We start from the raw sequence: 21,266 nt of genomic DNA, 5'->3' as shown, positions 1-21,266 counted from the left end.
TTATCTCTTCTTGGCATTCTGTGCTCACAGGACAACTCACTGCTAATCCCCCTTTACAAGTGCAGGTGAATCCAAGCTAAAGGTTTCTACGTGCATTTTGAGAAAACACAGATTTCCTAATTTTGTATCTAGTATAAAAAGGACTATGTTCGAAAATACTGTAACTACCTACCACCCATCCAGCATATTGTTAAGCATTTCACACTGGACAGGAGTACATATGCAACTAACAGCCACAACATAATGCACACACATTAGTACTGAATCACTAATTCATACGTTTGCCTCACAAATGGGAGTCTGATCACTGTTACACATTACAAACACTACTGATCTAAATCTAAAGTAGGTGTGGCTGCAATCTAGTGAGTAAGAGAAGAAAATCATCTAGATAGATTCATGTCAGCAGCTACACCAACTACAAAATGTTACACGTGATGCATTTATTGTCCTCAGGGGCCGCTCGTGATTAGTACTATAAGCATGCATGCTGGGGAAACAGTAGGATGACATGTACTGTGTTTATGGGAAAGTCATATTTAAAAGCACGTGATGTGTTCTGCAAACAGCTGATGTTTCAATTCTGTGCTTCATTGAGATGTGTGGATGCAGAACCAACATGAACTGCATGTTAAACCATTGTAAGAGCAGTCCCGAGGCATGTTTCAGCACTGTGGACAGAGGCGCATATCTAACATGCATTTAACCAGTGAAGACGACAGGAAATCTTATTGTGAAGCCACAGCAGTCAATGAGGCTCAACTGTGTAATGATAGTCCTCTGTGTGCTCTCCGTGTTTGTTTTTCCTCCCTCTGCCATCCTCTTCCACCTGTCTCCCCCTCTGTTCTCTGCCTCAGTTCTCCCGTCTGCGTTTTCTCTTTATTTTTGGCTCTGGGCACAATTAAATTGTGTCTCCCTTATGTGACAATTGAAGATGAATAAAGCAACATGCTTTGTGTGACTTAAAGGTGCTGCTTGTGCTGCTGATCAAAACACCTTTGTTCAATAAGATTATATAGTAAAGCCTCAACATGCTGTGTATTACATTCTGAAGTGGGTCTTAAAGGTATCTCACAGGCTTCTGACCAATAAGGACATGAACATGGATCATTGCTGAGCTGTTTACAGTATTTAAACAGTGTATTATGAGTCTAAATTGTGCAGCGTTGACTTTCAGGGGAAGCGGAGAGATGATGAAAAAGAGGTGTTGTAAGAGGAGAATATACAGTATGAAAGCCATCCTGGGTCTGCCAATCTCATGAGAAAATAACGTAGCTGCTGCACTAGTGTTGCGCTTGATGAATCTTGGCCATTTCATAGTTGTCTCAAAGAAAATCTATCCATGTGCATTCAGTTGTGAAGAAACGCTTTTTATTGAAAGACTAAGAGAGAGAGGCTGAAATTCTCTGTGTAATTTTCTTTTTGATCTGATACAGAGAATTGGTGCAGCAAAAGTAATCTGCTCTGCTGCACTGCTTAAACCAAAAGGGCCACACTAAAAGTTTGATTGCCATCAAAACATTTTCAGGTACAATATAACAAGTTTAAATAATAGTGTAATAATGGTGAACAGAACTTTTTCTATTGGCCATTGTTACAAAGTGTTTTGGAAACGCAACAACATTTAAAATGCTCTAAAGGGTAGTGTTGTCTACATAATTGTAAATTGCTTTGAGGCAAATTTGTGATTTTGGACAATACAGATACGTTTTAGTTGTTCGAGCAACACTTGTTTATACGTAACCCTAAAAAAAAAGAATGAGTAAATGTACTTTTTTTTTTTAACCACAACCTCTTCTTTCTCTTTCCCTTTATTTTATTTTTACCTTATAGACAACACACAACTACCGTATTAAACTGTCTGTGGAACGAAGCTACAGTACATTTACTCACTCTGATGAGACACAGCTTACGATTTGCCAGAGAATTGATTTTTCACCCCCACTCTTAATGAAATGCTTGATTTGCAGAGATAGCAAGCTGAGTCAACACCAGTGGAGTGGAATACTCTTCAAAAAGCAAAGCAGCCTTCCATAATACCTGAAGTAATTGCCCTCCAGATTATTGCCCATTTTGGTTAATTGATATTCTTTTAAAACACCTTAAAGCTCATGGCCTGCCTCTGCTCCCGAGGGTCCTCAAAGCAGTGTGGTTCTAAGGGATGCAGGATTTGTATGTATTTCAGTGTGTAGTAATTAATGTTCTGTTGCTGCTGCTAATAAAGATGGTAAAGCTTATCTGTGGGGCAGGTTTTACTCTCTGGTACAGCCAACCCCTGTCGCTCATAAGGCACCCGTGGCTGTGTTTTGCACATACATCCCCCCACAGATGGGCACTACCAAATTTTGGCTGGTAGTGTATGTTCCCCACCTGGAGTTCGGTCCTGCTCAGGCTTTAGTGTTTTGGTTTTTCTCCTAGGTTGTTGGGCCCAGTGAGGTGTGAAGCATTTCATTGGTGCAGAGCCCCCTGGCCTATCACTAATGGGTCAAAGCGATAGCCCAGAGGGCTGTGCACCAATGAGACAGAACGCTGCTTATGTATTGTGATCCATGATTCTGTGAATTGGGTGCAGCCCTCTGGGCTGTGGCCCTATTGGTCCCTAAAACTAGCTGAAGAAAAGGCTCATTCTATGTTTTTTGGGAAGATCCCACCTGCACTGCCGCCTGTATATGGGTAGCGCGTATGTGATGAGGTCACTCGGGTCGGACGGGAGGGGGCCCACCATATGTGGGTGTAGACAATTTTTCTCTTCAGTGGCTATTAGGAGGAATGGGATGAGACCCATTAGTGATAGAACCCAATTCCCAGAATCTTGGGTTCCAACATGTAACCAATGGTTTTGGTGCATCATGATGTTTCATAAGTAGGCGTTGCATGAAGAATTGGACATTAAAGCAAATTGGACGACACGTTTGAGATCTTTTGTTAGACGTTGTTTGAAAGTCTTAAGAAAATACTGAAACAAAACAAGAGCAAAACAAATAAAAAAGTTAAAATGGTAAAAGTCCTAATTAGCCATGGTATTTGCATCACATCATGTTTAGAGTTCTTCAATCGTTGCTGTATCAAAAAGGATTTGCAGGATCTTGCTTGCAGCATCTTACATTTGAAGCCATGTAACTAGACCAGTATGTGAAAATGGAGCAGTCTTTGCAGAGTAAAAAGCCTACTCTCCTGTTAGTCCCTGCTGTGAGCTGTCATCATGTCTTAGGTGATGGAACTGTTCAGTTGGAAGAGTGAACTGATGTATAATGTAAGTGGTAATGTAAGACCAAAACATGTCACTGTTTCTGACAAGAACTGTTGTAACAGTCAAATGTTGATTCCTAACAATGTAAAAATGAGTCTTTGTTCACATCTGACTTGTTCTTTAGTGACTTTAATAGCTATATGTATTATTTATTTAAGGTAGTGTCCATCTCAAATGTACATATATGGTCTTACATTACTACTTACATTATACATTATTACATTATCTTATTATCTTATTTCAGGCAATGGCTTGAGGTGGTGTGTTGAAACTGAAATGATTAAAAACATCTGTCACACATCTGGTGTTGCTGTAGGAATGTCCTGATCTGATTAGTGAGATCGGTATTGGGCTGATCAGAGAATTCTTTTAAATGATCGGATTGGATCGGATTGAGCACGTGGTCAAACCGATCTTTAGTGTTTGTTTTACGTCAACCGTGAACCAAAACGTTCAAGTTCGTGATTAAACACGTCTGCCTTGTGCACATATATTTTAGTGGGCTGATGCGTTTAAATGCAGACTTTCCCTGACACAGATAAACAGACCAACTTACAAACTGAGGTTATTGCGTTGGACACCGGCCCATTGCTGTAACAAGGTACGAGCTACACTCCACACTACATGTCAGGCACAGCTCTGAGCTTTACCACACCGGGGAGATGTTTTATCAGATGTCAGTGCTGAGACTCACTGCCCACTGGATTGACTCCACATTAAAGTAGTAATAGTACTGCATACTAATGAGTTCTGCAGGTCTGATATAGCACAGCATGTGAAAAATAAATCAAATGAATAAAATAACATAAGCCTTTACTAATCACCAGGAGAGGAAATTTGGTTATTTACAAAATATGCAAAAATAATACTAAAAAAAAGATTGGATTGCCACTCGAATGATCAAGATCAGATCAGATCCACATTGCAGCGCCACAATACTATAGGAGCTATGCAGGAGGTCAGTCAGGAATGCAGGGCGCACACACACATTTAGATAAATACTATGCTGGAGTACCTAACATTCCCACATACCAATATACTGAGCAAATCTGTCAAGAGAGGAGGTCAAAGGGCTTTGATGTCATTGTAGGGCATGTACCAGCGCATGTGTTAGGGTGTTTAAGGTAGTTTATGACACATGTCCAATTTGCTGCTAGCTTTCCTGCTCTAACAAGATATGGATGGAGACAGTCTGCTGCTAAAATAAGTTAAAATTGCTCACAAATAGAGGCTCAGAAACTCACAGGTGGATGAGAACCAGTTGTTTATTTTCAATGAATAAAAGAATGAATTTAAAGATTTATGTATGGTGTATGACAGGTTCACTTTTTCATGTAGACTGGATAGGTTAGGCTTGTTTATATTTTTATTTAGGGAGTGAATTGTTATGTTTTTATGTTGTGTTGCATGTTTTCTTTTTTGTTATGTCTTGACACGGTTTTCTCTGAGGTTGTGAGACATGTAAATATTATATAAATTGGAAAATCCATCCCTCTGCTTACCACAGGAAATGGACCACAGACAGGTTGTACTCTTGCTTTTTTGTCTTAGTTTCATCCATTTGTTTGCTAGTTGCTGATTATTGCATAGTTAGATCTATTTACTAATCATATTAACTAACTCTGCATAATATTAGTTGCAATCTCCCATGGCAGGTTGTTAATGACAGCATGTTAAAATTTAAATGTGATCTTTTACTTTGTTGTGGAGCTTGGGAGAGATATTATTCCCATTTAGAAACCAATACAATCACAATTCAAATGATAGTCACTTCGGGATTAGTTAAACTCTGCCACAATGTGCATCAGATTCATTGACATTCTTATGACAGACCTGAGTCACCTACAGACCTACAGTCACAGTTAGATTAATTGCTACAAGACAGGCAGCTGATCAGGTAGCCCAAGGCCAGACTGGTCCTAGGGGAGTACAGGAAGTGGCAGAAAGGGAAGGCAAAGGATATCTGGGAGATCAAGCAATGACACAATGACTAAAGTTGTGTGTGGAAGATTTAGAGTGTGCAAGTAAGATGGAAAGTAGATGTGGGAAACTATGGGACACAGAAAATGAAAATGGCTGTGATGCATGTTAATAAAGTTACCATGTTCACTTAAGCCTGAAAATGCTAATGGCTGTGTAAATGATGTTAATGCTGGTGATGTGGGAGAAATGATCATCTGATTTAACAGAACCTTGATAGTTAAAATATAAATGTATGTGTCCAGCTGGTCACTAAATGTAGTTCTGGTCTGTCTAATAAGCAGTATATGAGTAATTTCATTCTGCATGTTTTTGCAAATTTTTTTGCTTATACATCTGCAATCAAAATATTTGAATCCTGCTAAGTTCATAAGCGTTTACACAATAAATATTTTGGATCATCTAGAATTTTTTTTTCTAAATCACATTAATGTGAATTAAACTGCATTAACAACAAAAACATCAATGAACCAGCAAGATCTTCATGTCTCAACATACTCAATTTTTGGCCACATAAAAATGTACTTAAAAATTAAATTAAAGATATGATAGTCTCACCAAGTTCCTGAAATCTGTTTTATAGAATGATGAGACTAAACTGGAACAGTTTGGACCCAGGGGTCATTGGTATGTCTGGGGTAGGAAGGGCAAGATCTTTGACAGAACGAATACCATTTAAATGTTCAAGCATGGAGGTCGGTCCCGTCGGTGGTGGCAGTGTTTTTTTGTGGCAGGAACTGGTAAGCTTGACTAGTACCATGGATTATTTTAAGAATGTGATGCCTGCACTGTGTAAACAGAAGCTTGGACTTTCCACTAAGACAAGAACCAAGCATATGTCCAAATTAACCACAGTGGCTTTCTCAGTGCACACTTCTCAGGGCTAGAATTTAGCATTTTTATGTCTTAATACAGAAAATCGACATGCTATATGGATATACTGTAGACCAGCAATCCCTGATCTAGGACAAAATTCACAACCTAAGTTCTTTGCTTTCTAAACTACTACATTAAAATTGTTGTGGGAAGTGATTACCAATAACAATGACCAACATTAGAGTTAATGTAAACATGGGCATATAAATATTGTTTTAAGATTGACTTGATAACATACAAATAACAATAACAATATTTATTATTATTATTATTATAGCCACACAATGAGAAAACAATAATGCAATAAGAAGACATCAAGTGAGCAGTCTTATTTATTGTGGTTAGGAAAAGAGAAAGATGTGAATCACCTCCATCAAGCATACATGCATATAAAGAAAAGAAATAGATAAGGAAAACACTGAGCCTATAGACAATGTTGGTAATGTGACTGTGGGTGAATGATTGAAACTCTTAATTTAATCTCCTGGAAAGCCCTGGAAATCACACTGGTGGTAGGGAGGTTATAATTGCAAAGATATTTCAAGGCTGGTATCCAAACAAAACTGGGCTCAAGGAAACACCATTGGTCGAGGAACAAAAACCTCCCTTATTGATACGTGACAAAGGTTCAATGAAGAATGTATTGAAAGATTTACTTTAGCACAGCCCTGGAAGACAAAAAGGATAGTGTATATAAAATTTAAAAGACCACCTTTATAAAGGTGAAACTAGATAATATTAAGCTTTGTCTTTCAGCTAGGATGAAGAAAGTGATCAATGAGGGCATATTTCTTGTGTGTATCAGTGAGGGAGATAAAAGCATCTCTTCTGATGAGCATTATCTGGTAGAGCCTGCTTGGTCAGGTGACATTGCCTCGTACACAGTCTCCTCTTCCTCATGATGTGTTCTGCTCTTGTCTGCCTGCTTAGTCAAGGTCTGGATCTCATCCAGCGGCATCTCTCTCTCTCTCCCTCTCTCTCTCTTGCTTTTCATCTTCACCTAAATTGGTTCATCTCATTATTCTCTTTTAATTTAACAGCGGGTCATGAAGGAGTTGCACTTAATTTTTTTTTTTTTTTTTTGCAGGGGCAAATATCTCAGTTTTTATATAGCTGACTACAAATTTAGAATTTGTCTGTTGATTGTGTTTAGTTCACAATATTGTGTAAGTTGTGGTTATACTGTCCTCTCAATCAGTTGCTCTTATTTAAGCCTAGACAGTTAGCTAACAATGAGAAGTCCTCCAATAAACACAAGGCATAACTTTTAATCAGAATTTTCTTCCCTTTTCTGTAAAACTGAGCACAAATAGCACTTTGACTAATACAAGCACACATTTAGTTTAATTACAAATGACTTAAGTTGCTACAGACAATATGCTTAGTCACAGTAGCAGTACTAACAGTGTCCCTGTGTCCCAGTTCAGGGACAGTTGCGCCACAGTGTCAAGGAAGTGTCTCTGCTCTAATAAAATGAAAATTTAATTCATTCTGTGGTTATTTATGCTGCAAGCTACTGTACTAATTTTTGCATTACTCCGCCATTTTTTCATCCAGGCAGTGCATGATGGTCTAATCTGTCCGTTTAGTGACCATCTCTGCTCACTACTTTTTACAGTGCATTGTGGGAAATTTTGAGGGAACTACTTTTCAGTTACTAGTGATTCAGACACCACTACAAAACGGTGTACTCACGATATAAGTCCCTATGTAGTTATTAGGGAGGACATTCGGAGACAACCAATAACATTGCAGCTGTAAAGGTTGCTTGGCGACAGAGGCGGAGCTTCGTGACTCCCTTGTAGAGGTGGGAACAGTTGGTGAAACAGGAAGTCCTCCATAAACTAGACTGTGTCATTTGGGTTCAGCCCAATGTTCGGCCTATGGGGTCTATGTAATCTACGAAGGCTCTGTGGACAACTTTCTTTGAAGGATGCGGCCCCTGAATTGGGACACAGTTGTATTGTTAGTTCTGTGTGGTCACATACAGATTTCCATAGCTCAGACAATCAACTAGGAATCTGCAGCAGCTGAGGTGGAAATTCATTAGCTAAAAGATTGAAAAATCATGGGTAATGTTTCTTATACCACAGTTTTTATGGCTGCATAAGTTTTCTTTTTAAAAATCTCTTGTACTATACCTTTTTTTCAAATCTGAACTTTTTATGAACTGTGTTTTTGATTTACTTCTTTGATTCTGTACTCTTTGATTGCCTTCACAGAAAAGTAATTTTCCCATAACAGAAAGCCTTTTCAGGTTGGTAAGATTTGAGATACTCATAATGATACCTGTGCAGGGTGGATGTTCTCTGCCACTAGAGAATGAACCAAGGATTTGTCTTTACTTGCCACCCTCCTAGTGTTATCTCTTTCTTTTTCCGTATGTCCCCTTTTTATTCCACAGTGAAGCCCTGTCTGTCCTTCAAACTACCACCAGTGCATGACCTGAAGAATTTTTCTTTGTCTTTAAGTTGCCGCAATGCAAGGAGCATTAGTGAGAATATCATGACCGTCATTGTCCCCGGAGGAAATCGTTGAGAGCTTCCAAGGACACAGGTGTCCCTTGGCTGGCTGACAGCTTGTCAATTACCGCCACCAAACCAAACTGCCCGAGGCACAGAGATATCTCCTTCGACAACAGTTTGGCACAGATATAAAGTGCATGCCTCAGGTGCACACACCACTTGTTGGTCTGCTTATAGAGCACCAATGTAGAGACTTAAACTCTCTTTCTTTTTTTTATATCTCTCACATGCACATTTAAACATATTCTATAAGTGCATCTTGCTGATGTCTCTCCTTACCAAATATATATGTCTACTTGTATGTAGAAATTTCAGCCCAAATGTGAGTCCACATCTTACTACGACCCTGTCAAAGAAAATATGATTAGCAGTCTGCATGGGCATATCAAACATGACACATGTTATTTAAAGCTCCTTATTACCATAGAAAGTGAAGGTGTCAGATACGGTTACTTTGCTGTGCAGTATATGTGAGTTATGTAATCGATGCAAATCCACCATGTTGATACAGTGGGATCTATAACCTGTAGTGTGTGTCTTTGCCTTTTTACAGTAGTAAGTTATTGAAAATGGTGAAGGACAAAAGGTACAGAGGTGCATTAACTCGTTTAGAAGCTTGTGTCATACTGGATATGTAATCAATATATGCTGGAAAAACAGTGTTTTTTTTTTTGTGTTTTTTTTACAGTACAGACATGGGCAGAATTCAGAAAGTACTCAAATGCTGCCATTCCCTAATCTGTCCATCAGTGTTTATCCATCATTGCTGTTTTCTTTATGCATCCAACTCATGTCTGTAGTACTCTGTGTGTGCACTGGGAAGCACAATCATGAAAATCACAGTTTGGCAGTCATCCATAAAAAGAACTGCACTGCCTTCCCTTACCCAGTCTCCACCCAAAAACTATTAAGACTTGGAAAGCCTGGGGTAGTTAACAGAGTTCTGCTAGTTTAACTTCCTGTGTAATCTTCCAAATTACAATTTGTAGACCTCCTGTTGGTGGGTTAGTTAAATTACCCACAAGCTCTGCTAAGCACTAATTACAACTTTTATACCTTTGTATCATTAGTGGTTTGTAATTGTTAGACAGAAGCCACAGAAATCCATTGCAGATGTGAGGGGAGATACTACTAAACGGCTAGTGTGCTGAATTCTCTCAGCTGCCTGTTTCTCAGCAATAACATCTTTGTTCTAAAAGGAAGAGTTTGTGGATCACTTTATCTCTTGAAGGCAAAGGATTGTAGTTCTTCTAAACTTTCAGTCTGCAATGAGACATTTCAACATGCTTCCTGTTTGTCCCTTCACATGTAGTTTGCTGTCAGAGCTCCCGTAGACATTGGGGAATGTCCCTCTCACAAATTACTTGATTAGCTTTCTGAGCACACACAGAACAGCCAAGGCCAACCAACTATAATATGCACAAAGGCAGTCTCTCTGTAGTTCTCCCCATCTCCTAAAACACACACATATGCAGATACATGTGCATGTCCACAAGGGCAAACAGAGACCAGCCACCAAAGCACAGAGCCACATGATTTAGCTAAGTTGCACATACAACATGCTGGACAAGTACAATGTGTGCTTGATACACACACACACCTTTGTCTTTCTGTATTTGTGAGGAGATTCAGTGACATAACCTAAAACTAATTCTAATTAAGCCTAAAACCAAGTTTCAACCTTTATTAAATTGTCCTCACAATGACAAATTCAAACTACAATTTTTCACTCAAACACTAAAGGATGCGATGGGTAGCTGCCTCACAGAAAGATGTGATGCACCACGTCATACATGCTCATCTTACTGCCATTACATTACTGCCAATTTACGGGAGTCCTTTAATGACTTTTCATGCTCCGCTGTAATAATCAGGCTGATGTCATGCTCAGCTGCTCTGGCTGGTTTAAAATGTTTACTCTCATATCATTTCATGCCAGATATGTGTTCATTTCACTTCACACATCCGCCTCATGAGACAGTTATTCCTAATAGCTGCAACAAAAAAAGAGTGTGCGTCGATGCCAGAAGTATGATATTATGTGTATCATTATTTTCCACTTCACATTTGTGTTTTACCAGGTGTATTGAAATTGTTTTCATAAAGATGTGCTTATTAGTTGGAAAAGCATTGGGCAGCATAGCAAAGCTGTGACATGATTGACCCATTTGATACATAATTTCCATTGTAAAATCCAATTTGACTGATTTTAAATTAGCATGCAGAGTAAGATGTAAACTTTTGCCTCAGTACTGTGGGACACATCTCAATGCCATTAACAAAAACCCATGTTTTTGTCACTTACCCCCTTTCCATGCATCCTGGTCCTGCCCACTGAAGACACAAGAAGAAGCAAAAAAAACTATGTTAGAGACAGAGAGAATATGCAATGTTGTGTTCAGTTGTAATGCCCAGTCACCAATACATTTCAAATAAAATGCTGCAGTGGATGATTAAAAGTGTAGGATGGTGTTGTGTATTAATGCTCAGGTGTCCTTAGAGATGCCTCTTAATCCCCTCACCTCGCAAAGCGGAAATGAGATCTTTGACTTTTCAAGGTCTTAGATTGCAATGATTTCTGGGTAAAAATAGGATAGAGGAGCTGGGATTGACCAAATATGGACTTTGACTGTACCCTTTGACTCCATGTGGTTTCCCTCTCTTCAAAGAATTTCTCTTTCATTTTTGAGTCCACCCTATAAACATTTATACCAATGTTTTCTTCAATAGCTCATCCTCTCACAGTTAGCTTCTTTATTACATTATCATTTACATCCTCTTTGTATATGCTGTGTCTCTTAATAGCTGCGCTGTCACATTATTAATGCATACAGTACCAGCAATAAATCTTCTTTATAAGACAAGTAATCTCTATGGGAATCTTTTTCCTCATTTTATGGCATAATTATATACAGCGTTAGATACTGCTGATATCTTCAAACATCGAGGAATGGCATATTTTTTGCTTCATAGCATGACTCTATGCACTGATTGACCAAACTCTGCGGTGTTTGTTTAGTTTGATCTACATTTGATAGAGCTTGCTGATAGTTTCCTACTAACTGACACAGATGGGAAATATTCCCACTTTTGGGGATGCACCATTGCTCTTTATCTTGAACTTTTATTTTTTGTTAGTTCGGTAACTTCGGTGATTACACTGAAGAGGATCCTCTCCTTAGTCACCACTCGCAGTTATATTTACATGCTCTCCCCTTGAAAGTAAAGCCAACTGCAAAAAAAGAACTTATAAAGCTTGTAGGGGTTTATTGGCTCTACTTCAGCATGGTGGACGCTTTACTGGCCTTTAGCAGTGCCACTTTCATCTAACCTCTCTCTGCTTTACTCTGCTTTTGTAGGAGTTGATGACCAAATTGATAACTGAGACTCCAGACTATCCAATCCCTTTTCTCATTGATCACCTGCAGACCAAGCAAGACAGCCCTGGCAAGCTGCACAGAGCTCTCTCTGGATCTGCAGCCCTGTGGGCTCAGAGCTCCCCAGGTTAGTACACACATATGCCAACATGTGTATTGTACACCTGCATGCTTTATGAAACATTTGTCTGTGTATGTAGTCCTCCCTACATTGGTCCATTTTATGTTAAGACAGTATGATCAAATACATCAATATGCATCTGCAACACAGACAACACAGATTGCAGACTGAACTTGACCTTCATTTATGCTGTCTAGAATTTGCATAACAGGGTTTGTGACTGTTTCACCAAACAGAAAGCAAAAACACTAGAAGAGAATTCAGCAACTATGAGAAGCCATGGCAAATTCACCCAAAGAAACCGAAGAAATCCAAGAGCGATCTGGCCGTTTCAAGTATCTCCCCTCCTTCACCAGAATCCAAGTCCTGTGAGTTTTTAATCCAAGTCCTGTGAGCTGATAAGTGCCATCAGCGCTTATCAGCAATGCTTTTTTTGTCTTTGATTACACACAGACACACAATCCACTGCAGACTAAGAAACTGCACAGTTTTGATACCTGTTGGATCAGTTGTATCCCAATTACATGCTCCATTGACTTTAATCTCCATTTTTAATTTAATATAATTACATCTAATTAAAATTAGTCACAGCGTATAGTCCAATGTCCTCCTTCCAGCCTCGCAGAGCTCTGGGGATAATTTTTTTATAAAGTGCCACTTTTTCTATTGCTGCTGCACTGCTACATACTGCACACTGAAGATGAATTGTTCATGAAGTTTTAGTAATACAGAATGGATATACATGACAAGATTTTTCTCACTTTGACTTTTTTTAGCCCTGTAATAAATTACCATGGAAATGATGTTGAAATCAAGTATGACAATTTTAACATTGTAATAGACAATGAAGTTGGGTCAAATAGTGAGCAAGCAGAACCAAAGACTGCTTCAATAATTTAGGGCTGTACTCTGTGACTACCAGACTAAGTCTATTTTAGGCTGTGGTTGGAGTATTGCTCATAGTCAAAAAGAAATGGGCTTTGGGATGAGTGCATGAAAAAAGTCAGAATAAACTGAAAGACGTTCAGCAAACCAAGATATGCTTAAGTGAGGAGCTTTAGCAGCATTCCTGCTGCCCCTTCAGAGTGAGAAACTATCAAACCTGCATTTAAAGTCATTTCACATTAAAAATACATGGAAAGGTTTTTTGGTGTGTGCATCTCATGAAAAATTTAACCCAAAAGAACTCCATCTTGTCATTATTGTACAGTGCAGCAAAAACAACCCAACAGCTGTCATAACTAGGCAAAGGTTCAACTAATATGCTGATTAAAATAAATCCCTCACTTTTATATGAAGGCTCTTCCCTTCTGCGTTGTCTAGCAAAGGGTTAATATGCTTTGGCCTCACTTCTACTTGACTGATGCTTTAATGGGCAGCCACAGTGGGAATTGAATCCTTAACCCTTAATCTAGGCTATTAAGATACAGCAGAGCTCTTTGCTGGAGCGGTAGCAGCACAACACATAGAGAAGAGCAGAGAGTGCTGGATGTAATGTAATAATGTTTTTTTTCCCCTCCAGTCTGTATTTGGCAGACATTTTCTCTGTGTTTATGGTTATTAGAGTGCCAAGCAGGTCAGGGTAAACAAGGGCAGGTTATAGCGAGTAGTAGCAGCAGTGTTGTCAAATAATTGTTATGGAATTTATTTAGTTGATTGTGAGGAAGTTGAGGTAGCTGAGGAGACAACCAGTGCATTTGTTAGGCATCTCTTTATAACCTGCTGGGTTTTATTTCTGTTAATTCATGATCAGCTGTTTAAGATCATGGTAATGTTCATCCATCCCCTAAAAGAATATTGCTCTTTTATTTTATGAAAATGTCTGAATCCAACAGTTTATGAATTAACCATTATATAGACACTGAGAGATGCTGCTAGAGGATGTGGGCAGGATGTCAGTACAGTATGTGGGTCATTTCCACCTCTGGTTTGAGTTATTTTGAATGTTAATCAAAGAGACTGACAGACACTGTTCCCTGGCCTCTGGCCAGTGGACCTTCTGCTTCTTGAAGGGACACGTTGTCATTTCTGTGTTTCTGTTTCACTCTGTGCTGCAGTAATTCTGAAAGTCCTATTTGGGAAAATGTGCATCAAACAGTAAAAATGTAATAGTGTGGTTGGTTTTAGTTTTTTTGTTAATGTTTGAGAGTTACATTAATAATGTTAACATTATTTTTGTGTTTACGTTGTGACGGCCAGTGCCACGGTCTATCGAGTACCCATCCTGGGATTGGAGGGAAAGCCGGGACTTTGACGAGCTCAATCATATTTTGCAGGAGAGCAAGAAATTGGGCAAGGCCCTGGAAAGTCTGTCACGCAGTGAGTGGCTTCAGCTCGACAGAGTGCATGCTTACACCAGTCTCAGCAGTATTTAACTAATACATATAAGCAGAACTAAAATGTAGACCATTCTGTAAATGTCATTGTAAACCCTGAGAAGAAAGCTGATTTAACAGCTAATCTTACAAGCTTGCCACTAAGCTAAGAAGCAGTGTAAGCTGGAATTTTGGACTGTATTAGTTGAGTCTATGTGCTTTTCAACCTTTTTCTTTTCTCTGCAGGCATTGCCATCTCTGATGAGCTTGACCAGGTAGATACTAACTTAACTGGAGTCTTTGTCAAACTCATGTATACATTGATGTTAGGTGGAAATAGTTCCCTCAGTCATCATTCTGCAGCATTGCTCATGCTACACAAATATATCTACAGTATGTTTCATAACTTTGACTTGGTTGACAGAGCAGTACAGCTCTTTTTCTGATGATGAACTGGTATCTCATGGGGGTGATATGCCTGAGTGATACATCACTAAGCATGGTCTGTCTCCCTCTCCATTTGTGTGTTCATCGTACTCGCAAAGCTTTGTCTAAACCCTGTGTTCGTCCTTGCCTGGCCCCAGATCTCTTCCAACATAATAGTGCAGTGACTGCCCAGGCTGGAAATGCACAAAGCGATTTGGAAATGCTGGGTCTGGAATAGAAACACAGCATATGTCTTGACAGGGACTTCACTTTTTGCTCAGTGCAGCAATACATGTCCAACATCCTTGGCTCTTAGCCCAGAGATTTTCCTTCATTTCTGGAGGATGGGACAGAGACTGAATACTAAACTCCTCTTCTGGTCATGCAGAGACAATAGAATCTGATACTATCCTGTAGTTAGTCAAAGACAAGCAGACATATCTTTGCCTTTTGTTTTGAGCAGTGTTGTAAATGTGTACTGGCTGACATTGGTAGCAGAATGGGCAGCAATTTGTTTTTTCCTAAGAGAAAATTGTTATGAAGAACAGTCTCAATGATAACTTCATGCTGGAGTGTTTTCTTTAGATATGAACATCTTTTGAAGTGTTTTTTAGTTTTATTTTATTACATTTTTTAGCAGCTCTCTGATTTTTCCTCCTGTGGTCTTTTTTATTTAAATCTTTATCTTTGGTTTTCTGTCTGTCTACAGTCTGTTGTTTTGCCTTGTTTAGCTTACTCTTTCCCTGTTACTCTATTAGAACTTGGGAGGCTATAACTCTGTATTGCGGCCTCGAGTGGTAGGGGAGTGGGTCGGACGTGAGGAAGAGGACACAGATCCACTGGCTGCTGAGATGCTGCATCCCCCTGTCCCTCGGGCCAAAACTGAAGTGTGCTGGAGTGTATACAGCAGTCCTGCTGGGAGGTTCGTGATTGCCATTTTATGTATTTGTAGTCGTGTGTGTGTGAGTTATTTAACAGAAAAAGTTTAAAACTCCAAGAAACTTCACACAGCTATTGTTGGCTCTTTAAAAGAAGTAGGTAGACTTCTAAGTGTGGCTCCTGCTGCCTGAGGAATGCCCATCTGAATGGGTTTGATAATCCCATTTCAAAGGCGCGATCAAACACGCTTGTCATGATACTGCTTCAACCCAATTTTGAATTAAAGCTAACCTCATTTCTATGTGCTCAAGGCCAAAGGAATTTTGTTCTAATTTTAAAAATGGCCTGTCTTTCAAGATATAACTGCATCATGCATTTAATTTCTCTCCTTCTTGAAAATTGTTTATTTCAACTTGTTTTGAAAGTAATTTTTCCGTAAAACGAAAAATGTTTCTATTGCTGTGTTAGTATAATGTAATGTGTGTTGTGTGTGCACTGCTGCTGCTGATGTGACTAATTAGAGGAAGATTGGATATAAAACCATAAATCATGCACAGGCCTGAGCTGACATACACACAGTGTTAATCTCATTAGGTTACTGTATGGGTGGATTATAGGAAGAAATCACTTAGTTAGAAACCTGAGCTAGGAGATAGCGATGTGTGTGGGTTCACTGATGAGTTCTGCTACATGTGTGTATGTGTTGTGTTTGTACGCGGTGTGAAAGAGATGTTTTTGTGGGAGAAACTTGTGCAGCCATGTGTTTGCTGCAGCATCCCAAAATAATCACGGCTCCTTTTCTCATTAACAGGAGGAATACTTGGCTCCTCTAAAAAAAAAAAAAAAAAAAAATCATATATGTCAACTCTTAATTGTATTAATTTGGAACTTGGTCCCATATCAAATTCTGTTTCACTCTCATACTGTCATGTCCTTTGAGCTGTTTTCCAGCTAGGTCAACAGTATGTTGCAAAAAACAAAAAACAGTTGTGTTTTTAGTATTTAGTGTTGATATATAATATCACAGTCAAGCCAATTTATGATCATGTTACTGTAACTATAGCATTTAGTTAAGTTTATAGTTTGTGTCAGAAGAGCCACAGGTGGAAAACTCTTCACCACTGCCCTCACTTCACCTGAGCTATTTGAGTATTCCTGTTTTCTTATGTAGCTATCTGACCTTATTTTTTAAACCAGCCCAGCTCAAACATCTTATTTGTCGAATTTGTTTGTTTCATTTTCAATCCTCTTGCATCTGTCCCTTATTCCAGCCCACCTGTCACAGAGGACCATAAGAGGTGATGGGTGGTGATGGCTCTCAGTATGACTGGCTGCAGAGTCTACAAGAATAAGTGCAAGGCGCACATGGGAAATCAGATGCAGCTGTGGCAGAAGTGTATTGAAGGAAATGGCTTATTTTGACTGTGTTTGCACAGAGGAGTGGGACTTTCTCAAATGGCTGTCAGATTTGTTATTCTCAGTTTACTAGCAACACCGTTAAAGTTTGCTGTCTGCGTTGAATGTGCTCTGTTTGCAAACAGAGGAACTGTTTTAGAGATTATTCCGTGCATGGCTGTACAGCTGTGGAAAGTAGCACAGGAGCAGAATGACACCAACCAGTTTGACTCACTCATATTTTCAGATACAGTTATTTATGAACACCATGCAGAGGCTATGAAGAAATATGTCATCTTATGACCCCTTCCCTTTGGCTGTAAATAGAAGTTATTTATCTGAGATTAACATAAAATTAATCCCATCCTTAATTAGTGGGATATGGCAATTTCCATAACTGTATTAAACAGCAGCCAGTGTTTAAATAAAGCCTATGTATTTACACAATTCTTCAGGTCAAATCATTTTGTAGCATAAAGACACAGATCAAATGTAAACAAAACACACTTTCTGGAAATGATTGGTACATCAGATCTGTTTATTATGAGATTTGAAGCGATATTAGAAAGTAATTCAGATTTTTATAAATGTTTCATTCATTTTATTTTAAATATACAGCAACAGCAGATTAAATTAGCAACTCCCGTATGTCCCTGTTTAGACTTTATTACTGGTTTTCCATGTGACTGAAAAGTACAGGGGAAGCTGTTAACACCTCATTTCCTCTCATCTACTGAGGCCCTTTTTAAACACCATGTCCTCTAAATGTTTCTTCTAATGCTTTGTAGTTAGTGCTACAACTATTGCACTGTGTTGCTCACCTTGGAGCAATTATCCCTCCTGATCTTCTCCCTGCTAACCATTTCAAGCAAAGTCCACTGGGCCGACGTAGCACTCGATATCACTGTGTGCTGTTTTGTCCTAACCATCTGGCTGCTAAGTGCAGGTAGTGGTGAAACACACTTCAGATTTAGTTATGCGTCCTCTTAATGCTGAGATAACACATACAACATTGTGTACCGGCTGTACATCTTGAATCTGATTGGATAAACCCTGACAAATCAGATGAAAGATTATAGTTTTATAAATGTACATTAACATTAGCATCACAATGAGTAACAACTGAAATATGTACTGAAATTGCTTGTTAAATCATGTAAAAAAATATATCCTATAACATTCATTTCTGCTGCTTTAACCCCGCTTAAGCCCTCACTCCTGTTCTGCATGTCTCCCTCAGCCTGAAGATGGAAACAAAGAGCAAAGGGCTTAAGGAGCAGCAGCGGCATCATAAGAAGCTGCTGGCAGCCATGCTGTCCCAGGACTCCTTCGATTCAGTTCACAGCCCAGCCCCCTCTGTCACAGAGGAAGAGATGGAGGACGAGGATGATGCCATGGAGCTTCTGGGTGATGTCACACAGCTTGTGTATACTGTACACCATCTACTGACATACATAGACACACAATATAAACCTGGGTAAACTGTGTTGTGCTGTGCACCGCACTGAACCAACATGAAAAGACTTCCAATGCAGTTCCATTCAATTAAATTCTGTTAATCAACATTAATGAGAAATTGCCATTGATAATAGTACAGCCTAGATAGCTTAGCATAGTGTGTGTGTGTGTGTGCGTGTGTGTGCATGTCATTGTAAGGTATGTGGGATAATGAGCCAAAGTCAACTAATGTCATGCTGTAACATTTCATGTTTAATGAGTCATTCTCTTTTCAGAGATTATTTTGAAAATATTTTATAGGTTTTGTTGATGAAGTTGTTAATAACTTTCCAAGTTGAACTATAAAGACATTACTTCAAACTTTTGGGCAGTTTGGGGATTTAAGCAGAAGAATCAAATGCAGTCTACACAAGATGGGATGACAGATTTCTGTATCTGTTCTTCCTAGGAAAAACACTGTACATGCATGTATTGACGTACCCCGTGCTTAAGCAACTGTTTACTACTGCACTGGATAACTGGTCAAATATGTTCAGATTTTTCCATCCAAACTGGTTTTCAGCCTGTGAGTCTAGACATTCACTGACAAGTGAATAACCAGGGAGTAGCACCTTTCCTTTTTGTGTGTTTGAGCATAAAGCAGCATGTGTTCTCACATTCCTTCTTGTCAGTCATGCCACCATGTGCTGACTTGAGATGGATGAATAGGCGACAAAGGGGGTGTAGAGTATCTGATGTGAACTCTAGTTTGACTTTATGCGGACCGTCTGAGTGCTTGTCACCCTGTCTGTGCAGACACAGAATGTAATGCCCCTACCAAATTGAATTTGTTGTCTGGAATATTTGGTGTGCTAAAGCGTTCTCTCTCTCTCTCTCTCTCTCCCTACACCACTTGTTCTTCTCATGTTGACTCTCCTGTGTGTTTGTCTTCACCTGCACAGATGATTCTCTTGAGTCAAGTAGCTAATGTGTCACACACACTTAAGCACCAACCACAGCTTCCACAGTAGTAGCCAGTACAAACTGTAGAATTAAAGCACCACTCATGCTGCTTATTCATTGCTAATACTGGGAAAGGTCATCTTTTTTACATCACTATGTCTTTCATCTAGGTTAGTTAACACATTTCTGACAGTTTTTTTTTTTTTATCTAGCAAGGGCTCCAATTATATAGTGCTTCAGTGCCTCCAGTCTCTTCAGAGCTGTTGCTTTTTGGTGACACATAATTTACCTATGTTTTTGCTCCCAGCTAAGTGCTGTCATAGCAATGCGACTGTTCTGCTTGTTAGCAGGATCTTTTCATCAGGATCATCCAGAGGGTCACATTTTGCTATTGATGTGTGGCAGAGACACCCACAGGTTATACAGACTGGAGCTGCAACAGATGATTTTTATTCTCTAAGCTGCTAATTTTTAATTATTTGCTTGTTTAGTGTATTAATGGTAAAATGTTACATAATGATATGTTAGCAAAAAAGATGAACATTGTGAAGAATTGCTTTCTCAGTTTTAATTGACTGATGTTGATTTCTCTGAAGTGCCCTTCAAATTTTGATTCAGGATCTACAGCTTTGAAAAGAGGTCAACACTTTGATTTCATAATACTGTTACGAAACAAAATTAGTTGAAAATTTAAAAGTAAATTGATTTCTCTAGGGAGTAGAAACATTACATTCATTCATTGGTTCTACGGTACAATATATTATTATTATTATTATTATTAAAATAAGTGGGGGAAATATTAGGAAAACAATACAGTTACAGGTTTTCCTGTCCTTTGCATTAGTGCAACACAGTCATGACAGCACTTACACTGGTGACAAATATAGCTGTATAGTTGGATGTTGATGGTCTGTGATGGCCCTCCTTGATCAAGGTTCTGAAACCCAGGCATATTCCCCCACTGGCTTTTACACTGTGGTCCAGGGCAGTAATTCAAAAGAAATGATAGAAAGATCATTTCATATCTGCTGCTGAAGCCTGGTCATGTGGCTCTTCCCAGGGACCACCACTACTGTGTTGACTGTCACTCTAAGTGGCCTGCCTCACTACTACTGACTTGATTAAAGTGATGCTAACATGCAGCATGTGGTGGCCTGGTGGGCTTGGAGAAATAAATGACCCTCAAGAGTATTCCTGGGCTTCATTTAGAAAGAGGGTCTTGGCACAGTTTTTGTGGCTAAAACCAACTGCATGCAAAAAATGATTGATGATCTTTGGCAGGAGCAGTGATCTTGTGATAGCATATTGATCCCTGAAGGAGATATTTATCTTTTCCCTCACTGATGTCCACATGAAGGTTAAAACATATGGTCAGCTGCTCAGTGGTGCTCTCCAAGCTGGTAGGGTTTCAATAAACTGCTCAAGAACTCTGTCACAGGGTATGTGCTTGCTGTCAGATGGGATTAACTTCTCAATCGGTGGATTAAAATGGTCTCTAAAATGTACCGACAAAACACGTGATTATATTTTGTGGCTGTTTCGCATCTATACACGTATAGTTATCTCTAGTTACCCTTTCACATACAGCAGTGTGGCCTCTTGAGTACCAGAGATTGTTTGCAGCACCTTGTCTAGTTAAGCATTTGCTTAGGCTGACCTCTAGTGGCCAAAATGATTTATTACAACTGCCATTTCAAAAGTCTTTAGAAAAGCATAGAGACT

At 39.2% G+C, this 21,266-nt stretch overlaps 1 protein-coding gene across 2 annotated transcripts in view; it reads left to right on the top strand.

The window, feature by feature from the left end:
- The window catches only part of c20h8orf34 (chromosome 20 C8orf34 homolog), a 51,507-nt gene that overhangs the window by 2,424 nt on the left and 27,817 nt on the right, over positions 1-21,266 (top strand). For both annotated transcript variants that reach the window (XM_026292337.1, XM_026292336.1), the window contains exons 2-7: positions 11,991-12,135; positions 12,366-12,497; positions 14,329-14,448; positions 14,691-14,719; positions 15,629-15,792; positions 18,385-18,551. In XM_026292337.1, coding sequence (XP_026148122.1) covers positions 11,991-12,135; positions 12,366-12,497; positions 14,329-14,448; positions 14,691-14,719; positions 15,629-15,792; positions 18,385-18,551 — 757 coding nt within the window. The remainder of the gene's footprint in view (positions 1-11,990; positions 12,136-12,365; positions 12,498-14,328; positions 14,449-14,690; positions 14,720-15,628; positions 15,793-18,384; positions 18,552-21,266) is intronic.

This window comes from Mastacembelus armatus, chromosome 20, assembly GCF_900324485.2.
Source record: "Mastacembelus armatus chromosome 20, fMasArm1.2, whole genome shotgun sequence".
Classification (NCBI taxonomy): Eukaryota; Metazoa; Chordata; class Actinopteri; order Synbranchiformes; family Mastacembelidae; genus Mastacembelus; species Mastacembelus armatus.
This window is presented reverse-complemented; position numbering and strand designations above follow the sequence as displayed.